Here is a 9,582-nt window from a genome sequence, read left to right on the forward strand (position 1 = left end):
CCCCCAGGGGGCTTGACAAAGCATTGTGGTTTGTTTTATAGCACAGTAAGATTGTATCTGTGACCTGAGTTTGGCCGTTCAATCACTGTATGAGGCGAAAACCCGGGATATGATTGAGGGACCGTAATCTTGTAAATGGCACCTGACCAATGGCACACAACCTTTCATCAGTATGAAGCCCTCTTCGTCAGAGGCAGGGGTAGATTGATCAGACCACCGCTTTGAAGCAGTTTTGTACCTTTCTCTTTATTCTGCAGAATAAATATCTTCAATACTTTCAGTTTTTTTTTCCTGTAGCGGAGAGATTAACTTCACCGATCACGCAGGGAGAATTCTCCAACCTGAATGAAAATGAAATACATACAATCACACACGCACAACACATCAAGGCACACACAGCCACACACACAGTGACGTTGCTATTCATTAGTTGTTGGTAGTCTTCCTTCCTGATCTAATGTGAGAGTCAAGTTCTGTCACTAAATATATTTTTGTAACGACACAAGTTTCTTTTGTAAAATAATATAACGAATGTCTTTTAAATGTGACACAAATGTATTAACTGCATGTCTTCTGGGACTTTAACACAGTAGTGATTACTTTTATTTGGCCTATCCTGCACTCTGACCGCTGACCATTGACATCTGCAATGGAAGCATACATAACCCCAACAGCACAGAGTTCACATCATTACCACATAGAAACAGAAACACAAGCATACAGTATATAAACAATGACAGACTTCTCAGGTTTTATCTGAGCAGATATTGCTTGGTCCGCATTGTCATTGGGAGCAACTTGGAGCTTCAGGCAAGTGTGACTTTTATTCACCAGAAGCAGACTGTGCTGGTACGTATTCAACTGCATTATGGCTGTTTGGTATATGCTTTGGTAGACTCTTCTATCATTAGATTTCCTTTTTGCCTCTTTGATCATAAAACCAAAAGATTTAGGACGCACCGGCACAACTTCATCAACAGCTGGTACAAAGCTATATGCAGGTTGAATTTTTGATTTTTGTCTATTTTTTTGTTGGTTTGTTCAGGCAACATGAAGTGGGTTGCAGTTTATTTCAGTGCCATCTTCTTCCCGGCCATGGCTCTTGCAGGTATTAAAAGTTCCCTTTCCTTTGTGTCTGTAAGTGAATGCCTGTGCATCAGCAAATTCTGAGGTTGAAGTGTTTCAGACACAGCTCTGCTTACATGGTCATGTGAGAAACAAGTTTAAATACATCAGCATCATGTAAAAATGTGTGTATGAAAGTGTGTTTCTCCATGCACATGGAAATACAGTATTACATCCTCTCTCACAGCAAACTACATCCTGCTGCGTGTTCATAAACAAACTAGGAAACCTGTGGAACAGATGTGAGATGTGACTGTTCAACTCGCATAAAATTCTCAATGTGATCCTACAAATCCTTTTGTGACCTTAAAAAAAAGTCGTGAAACTCTGACACATTATTTGGGAGGCACACTATCAATTGAAATGATGGCTCATTCTTTGTAACAGGGATTTTCTTTGTAAGCAATCTACGCATAGCAAAATATCTTAAGTGAGGAGGCCGTGCAATACGAATCAGAATCGGGCTTTCATCTCAATTTTTGTGCAAGCCCAAGACAGCGAATAGTAAAAGAAAAAGAAGAGTTAGTGAAGCAAAAGTAAAATACACTAAGATATGCAGTATAACATACAGAATTTGGGGATGGTAGCTCAGGCGGTAGAGCTGGTGGTCTAGTGATCCAAAGGTTGCTGGTTGGATCCCAGGCTCCTCCTGCTAGCATGCTGTAGTGTCCTTGAGCAAGACACTTAACCCCTAATTGCTCCTGATGGCTGCGTCCGTCAGCGTTTGAACAATTGTAAGTCGCTTTGGATAAAAGCGTCTGCTTAATGTAATGTAGAATTTATAAATAGCGGTGTTATGGTTATCTTTTTGAAATTGTTTTCCCAAATCAAATCCTTTTTTCATTCCCTGCTTTTCCAGGGGGAGCTGTGGGCAGGACACTGGTATTCCCTGAAGAGACAGCTAACACCTATGTTGAGATGGTTCCTCAGAAATCAATGACCATGAGGGCTTTCACGCTTTGCATGCGCGTGGCAACGGAGCTGAAAGGAGAGCGTGAGGTTATCCTCTTCGCTTACCGCACCAGATACTTTGATGAGCTCAATGTTTGGCGTGAACTGGATGGCAGGTAATTTTAACTTGGGTTTAACCTCCTCTGCACCGACCTCACAGTCACTCCTCCTCTATGGCAAGCTGTTCTAACATTTAATGCATCGGACGAACGACCTTTCCAACAGTTACTCGTAACTCTATTAGTTTTACTATTCAAAATGTATTTGCACCTGATAAAATGTATATATTTATTTGATACTAGTAACTATTCCAATTGTTACTAGTAACTATTGCAATGTTCATAGTAACTTGAATCCTATGGGGCTGGTAAGTAGTAACTAGTAACAATTTTTGTTTTACCAGTAACAATGTATTTTTTACCCGTCATGAAAAATTACTAGATAAAACAGCTTCGTTATAGTTTCATTTAAAAATGTACTTGTAACAAGAGGGAAAGTTACTTGTCACTAATGAATGAGTACTTGTACTGAAATAATAGTGACTAGTAACACAGATTCCATTACCAATCTCAATACATACTAGTCTGAGGCAAATATCTGATATCTCAAACACAAAACCCCAAAGGATTCAAGTTACCAGTAACATTGCAATAGTTATTTGTATCGATTGGAATAGTTACTAGTATCTAATAAATAAGTACGAGAACCTCATACAGTTTGACTAGTAAAGCTAAAATAGTTACTGGTAACTGTTGGAATAGTTACTCGTAACTAAAATGAAGGTACCAGTGACTTTTAAACGTTCGTCCTATGGATTAAATGTTAAAATGACTTGCAATACTCTTCTGCTATCTGAGCATCATTGTATATCCTTCCCCCTACAGTTTTAAAGCTCGCTCACCTCTCTTCTTCCAGTCTTTATTTGCATCTTTTATTAGGAGATGGAGAAGACACATCACATTCTGATCTGCCAAGTTATCCTGTTTAGAAAGGGCCACATTGGGTTTTAGATGGTTTACTAGTCAGTGCAGGAGCTGCCCAGGAGATAATCTGAAGGTAGACTTCTCACCATATCATAAGAATGTTCCAAAACCAGAAAATAAAGAAAAAAGACATTCAAAAAATCAAAAAGAAAATCTAAATATGTGAGCTATCAACGGGAAAATGGTGATGTGAGGTGAAATGGTTGTGATGACTATTAAACAGTCTAAGACTCAATTTGACACGGTATGTTTGATTAATTTGTTACGTTGTTGAGTAGTATATACAGTATATCCGGTATTTAATATGAAACATTATATTAATGAAAAGTTTAATAAATTAACATTGATAATCAATAAATGTGGTCTGTGTGTGTTTAAAATGTTAGATTGTCTTTCGCCCTGAGCGGAGAGGCTGCTATCTTCCGTGTCCCTGAAGATCTGGGAGCACTGGAGACCCATCTGTGTGTGGTGTGGGACTCCAGCTCAGGCCAGTCTCAACTCTACGTGAACGGCAAGAAAAGCTTAATGAAGATTTACAAGAAGAACCACACGGTGCAATCAGGGGGCAAGGTTATCCTTGGCCAAGACCCCGACAGCTATATGGGAGAGTTTGATGCCAATCAGAGTTTCACTGGAGAGATCAGTGATGTCAACATGTGGGACTATGTGCTCTCCCCAAGACTGATCCAGGACCTGTCTGAAGGGAAGGCAGTTCCGAGGGGCAATGTTTTTGACTGGGAGACAGTTGAGCTTAAATTGAATGGCAACGTTCATTTAGTGACGTATGAGCTGTAGCTTTCACAGAACTTTTCCTAAAGTCACATGAAGTCTTGTGTGGAAGTCAGTTGTCAAAAGTCACGGGCAGTCATGATCTCTAATTGAATAAACGACTCTGACACATGAATACATGACTATTGTATGTGTGCTTTTTGTCCATCCACCAGTGGGGTTGTCAAGGTCACGAAACCAGAACCACCCCATTCTTCACCTCCCCTGCACACCTCCATAGAGTTAAAGAGCAGAACGAGATGCCACTTCTGCAGATCGATTGCAGCACCTGGACTGAGCAACCCCAGCACTGTACACTGATTGCCCACAAACAGGGGGGCCGCCAGCGATTTTGGGCCCCTTGAAAAGATTTCACATTGGGCCCCACCCTCGAGATCTTATCATTTTTTAGGGCAACTGTCAGACACAGGCCCTTAGATTCGACTTAACTTCCCCCCATATGGTGTTGGTACTTGGTATCAGCAAGGCCAAACCTCTTCTTATGGGATGAGATAACAAGCATTTGTCTATAAAGAGCAAAAACATATTGTGGCCTTTTAGGCATTCTTGGCCTCATGTGAACTTCAGTTCGAATGACAAGAAGTGAGTTTCCAAGGAAACAATTAAAGTGGTACTTTGACTTACGAGTTTAATTTGTTCCGTGACAGAGCTCGTAATTCAATCTGCTCGTATAGCAATTCAATTTTCCCCATTGAAATTAATTGAAATGCCGTTAATCCGTTCCAGCCCCCAAAAAACCACCCCTCGTGTTTTTAAACAAGGAAAATATATTTATAAATAACAAATATTGTATAAAAACATAATAAAAGACAATAAAAGAGAATGTGTAGATGATTTTTGCCTTCTCGCAGATGAAACCCTCTGTCACGCTATCTCCTGCGAGCTGCTTCTCCGTCAACCACACCAACAACAGATTCTCCATCTTTTCATGGACAGCGGTCCGCAGCTTAGACATTATTTTAACGCCCTTGGCTGGCGTAATACCCTTTATCGTCTCCTTCTGCTTCAGTATGGTACATATCGTAGAAGTACTACGCTCGTACTGCCTCGCCAATTCCATCACACGCACACCTCGCTCATGTCTTTCTATTATTTTGCGCTTTAAGTCAATGGACATCATCCGCTTCTCAGCACTTATTTTTTTCGGACCGGATTCGCTCGCCACGCCCACCAGTGGCGGCACCTGAAGCTCGCTCCTCCCAACTCACATTTTTGCTCGCAAATGAATACAAAATACCATAACTCGGAAAACCCGTATGTTGGTGCGCTCGTAACTTAAGGTACCACTGTACAGGCAAGTAGTTAGTGACAAATAACAGCACACATGCTCGTGTTAAGGCTCTGCGTGACAGTGGTTTTCAACATGGGGTCCACGGCCCCCCAGGGATCATGAAAGTAATTGCAGGGGAGGTCGGCAGCAAAATTAAATTTCTTATTATATATTTTTATGTTGTTATTATATATATATATACATGTATTTATATATTTTTAAATAAATAAATAAATATTTATGTTTAAATATATACAACATGTTTACTCAACTCCACATGATGGTTATAGATGGAAGATTTTAAATTTTGTCAGTTTAAGTTAAATGTTAACCTGCACGGCAATTTATGACGAGTGAAGAGTGTGTATGTGTGTGTGTGTGTGTGTGTGTGTATTTTATTTTAGGTGTGGGGTGGGGTGGCCGTAGCAAAAAAAAGGTTGGGGACCCCGGTCACAGTTTGACAAATCTTGTCCAGCACTAAAAATAAGTTTGACACCGCTGCTGAAGGTTTTGGAATTAACATAAGGCTTAACAGCTGAACATAAGCTCAGAGATCAATTAATGTACATCTCTAAGCTTTTGAGATTTAACTTTCTTTGGCGAGCCTGATAATATTATTTTGTAATTTTGGTTGCAACTTGCAACAGAACACACATTGCAAACTCTTAACAAGTTCATTCCATGATCTGTTCAAACATGTGTCCATTTGACTATAAATGTATTCAAACGAACACATTCAGTACACAGTCCCCTTTTGTCAGTCTCTTCTTGCTAAAGATTTGTTTTTGCTTGTAGAACTCTCCAAACCCTTCGACAATCGGATTAGAACTGACTACCATGGATCAATATCCCATTGTTTGTTTTGGATGTTGGTTCTCTTTCAGACTTTCACCAGTCAACTGATAGTCAGTGCTCCAAGTGGATTCAAGTATGTTCATGTTGCAGTGAATTAAAGGTACTATATGTACTTGTTCAATAGGCATGAATGAAACACGAATACATACAATCATACACTGTATTACATTTCACTGCACATATGTTTATGTAAGTGACGAATAAAAATCTTGAATCAATCACACGCGCACAACACATCAAAGCACACACACAGTGACGTTACTATTCATTAGGTAGTCTTCCTTCCTGATCAAACGTTATTGTCAAGTTCTGTCCATAAATACATTTTTGTATCTACGCAAGTTTCTTTTGTAAAATAATACAATGAATGTCTCTTAAATGTGACACAAATGTATTAAGTGCATGTCTGCTGGGACTTTAACACTGCAGTGACTGCCTTTATTTGTCTTACTTTGCACTCTGATCATCGACATCTGCAACATAAACATACATACCCCCAACAGCAAAGAGATTAAATAGGCCACCACACAGAAACAGATACACAAGCATATATAAACAAAGACAGATTTCTCAGGTTTTATCTGAGCAGATATCGCTCGGTCAGCATTTTGTAATTGACTTTTTTTCACCAGAAGCGGACTGTGCTGGTACGTATTCAACTACATGTTTTCTGTTTGGAATATTCTTATCAGACTCTTCTATCATTTGCGATAAAATCAAAAATTTTAAGATGCAATGACACAACTTCATCAACAGCTGGTAAAAAGCTATATGCAGGTTGAATTATTTTTTTTATTTTTTATTTTTTGGTTTGTTCAGGCAACATGAGGTGGATTGCAGTTTATTTCAGTGCCATCTTCTTCCCGGCCATGGCTCTTGCAGGTATTAAAAGTTCCCTTTCCTTTGTGTCTGTAAGTAAATGCCTGTGCATCAGCAAATTCTGCTCATTTACAGAGAACAAGGCTGTCGTGTTTCAGACACAGCTCTGCTTACATGGTCAAGTGAGAAACAAGTTTAAATATATCAGCATCATGTAAAAATGTGTGTATGAAAGTGTGTTTCTCCATGCACATGGAAAAACAGAATTACATCCTCTCTCCCAGCAAACGACATCACGCTGCATCTTTATAGACAAACTAGGAAACCTGTGTGTAGAGGTATGTTCTGGCTCAGGGCCAGGGAATGAGGGAGGGAGGGAGGAGGGATGGAGGCAAAACAGCGCCGGTGGCCGTGTAACTATTCGATGTTCCAGCAAAATGCAGCACGTGGGCCAAAAGGACAACCTGAAGGCTCGCAGGCGAATAATGAAAACTTTTGTTAGTTCCGGCGCTCTTGCCGTGACGTCTCCAGCAGGTTCGGTAACGTGCTCGTCTCGCCCAAGCCGCCAGACATGTCACGGCGGGAACGCACCTGAGCGCAGATCTAACAAACGTTTTCATTATTCGCCTGCAAGCCTTTAAGTTGCATTAGGGGGATGGTCAGGATGAGGATCCCAACTGAAAGACACACGGTTGAGGGAGTATTGACAGGGGCTTATTGAGAAGACACAGAGAATCCGGAACAGGCAACAGGCGGGGGATCAGGATGGGCAGAGACTCGTGGCGGGAAAGACAGGGACTCACGGCCAGGCTATGACCGGAGGAGGGCTCCCCACACCAGATCATCCAGGCGGTGGCCACCGAACAGTTTGAGGAAAATCTCTCAGCCCGCGCCGCTAGCTGGGTGTGTTGCCTCCAGCCAGCCTCCCTCCAAGTGGCCATAGCCCTCGCTGACGACCACGCCGAGGTCTACGTCGACACCGTCGGCTACTGCACCGGACCGCAGAGGGGTGCATTGAGGGAACCGTGGGACGCCAGCCGTAGAGAACGCTGCGGGCGTGGGAGTCGTCGCGGGACCGGCCGGTACCAGCGCCACGGACCTGGCGGCCATCATCTTCCTCCTCCCATTACGGAGGAGAGAATTTGGGTACAAATTGGCCGGGTTTCAATTCTTAATGAGAGGAGCCGGGGGTGCGCTCACGGTCTGTAGGTATATGGGAGTCTTATGCAAGGTATATGCAATTGTTAGTCTCTAAAAGTCGTCGGGGTTCAGTCTTCCAGGCAGCTCATTATAACCTGATGACCAGTCACTTAGGACACAAGAAAACACTCGAGTGGATAATGGCCCGTTTCTATTGGCCGGGCATCTGGGCGGGCGTGCGGCGGCACTGTGTTGCCTGTCCCAAGTGTCAGCTATTGAATCCACCGGCTATTCCCAGAGCGCCGTTGATGCCCCTCCCCTTAGTCGAGACGCCGTTCGAGAGAATCGCTATGGAGCTCATTGGGCCATTAGACTGCAGGCTATCAATTTGTGTTAGTCATAGTGGACTTTGCGACCCGACAACCAGGAGCAGTGCCGCTGTGTGGTATAATGGCCAAAAATGTGGCGCAGGCGCTGTTTCAGGTCATCTCACAGGTATGGATTCCGAAGGAAATCCTGACCGACCACTATGTTTATGTCACGCACACTGCACAAACTGTGCACTACTGGGCGTCAATCCGGGCCGGCATTTACCACCCGCAGACAGACAGCCTTGTCAAGCGCTTCGACAAAACGTTAAAAAACCAGATCCAGAAGTTGGTACACGATGACAGCCGTAATGGGGACACATGGCTGAACCCCCGGTTGTGCGACAGTGGGGGTATGTGGCGGCCCAAGGGGGTGTGTTCAAGCGGAGAGTCAGCGGAGTCTCTCGGTTGATTCGCCCGATCCGCAGCAGCTAGGCGGCCCCGGGATGGGAGCCTGCACCGCCTGTCTGCAGTGGTGGCTTGACCACCGCCCCCTTGGCCCGCCACACTGTGGAACAGATGTGAGATGTGAATGTGCAACTCTAATTAGACTCTCAATGTGAATCTAATAATCTGTTTGTATATCAAAAAAAAAAAGTTGTGAAACTCTGACACATTATCTGGGTCGCACACTATGAATCAAATGACAGCTCATTGTTTGTAACAGAGTTTTTTTGGTGAGCAATCTATAGCAAAATGACTTACAGTAAGTGAGGAGACTGCAATATGAATCAGAATCGGGCTTTCATCTCCATTTTTGTGCAAGCCCAAAACAGTAAAAAGTAAAAAAAAAAGTAGAGTTAGTAAAGCAAAAGTAAAATACACTAAGATATGCAGTATAACACACAGCATTTACAATTTCTGTGATTGAGGTTATGTTTTTCGAATTCATTCATCAAATCCTTTTTTCATTACCTGCTTTTCCAGGGGGAGCTGTGGGCAGGACACTGGTATTCCCTGAAGAGACAGCTAACACCTATGTTGAGATGGTTCCTCAGAAATCAATGACCATGAGGGCTTTCACGCTTTGCATGCGCGTGGCAACGGAGCTGAAAGGAGAGCGTGAGGTTATCCTCTTCGCTTACCGCACCAGAAACTCTGATGAGCTAAATGTTTGGCGTGAACTGGATGGCAGGTAATTTTAACTTGGGTTTAACCTCCTCTGCACCGATCTCACAGTCACTCCTCCTCTATGGCAAGCTGTTCTAACATTGAATGCATAGGACGAACAACTATTCCAACAGTTACTCGTAACTCTATTAGTTTTACTATTCAAAATGTA

At 42.6% G+C, this 9,582-nt stretch overlaps 1 protein-coding gene across 1 annotated transcript; it reads left to right on the top strand.

The window, feature by feature from the left end:
• Positions 1–1,050: 1,050 nt before the first annotated feature.
• On the top strand, positions 1,051–3,854 carry LOC307237354 (C-reactive protein-like; the record flags this gene model as incomplete). The annotated part of the gene is made up of 3 exons (XM_080010067.1): positions 1,051–1,108; positions 1,985–2,192; positions 3,446–3,854. The coding sequence occupies 3 exons, from the start codon at positions 1,051–1,053 to the stop codon at positions 3,852–3,854; spliced, it is 675 nt and encodes a 224-aa protein (XP_079866193.1).
• Positions 3,855–9,582: the final 5,728 nt, after the last annotated feature.

Source organism: Zeus faber, assembly GCF_960531495.2.
Source record: "Zeus faber genome assembly, chromosome: 11".
In the NCBI taxonomy this organism is placed as follows: Eukaryota; Metazoa; Chordata; class Actinopteri; order Zeiformes; family Zeidae; genus Zeus; species Zeus faber.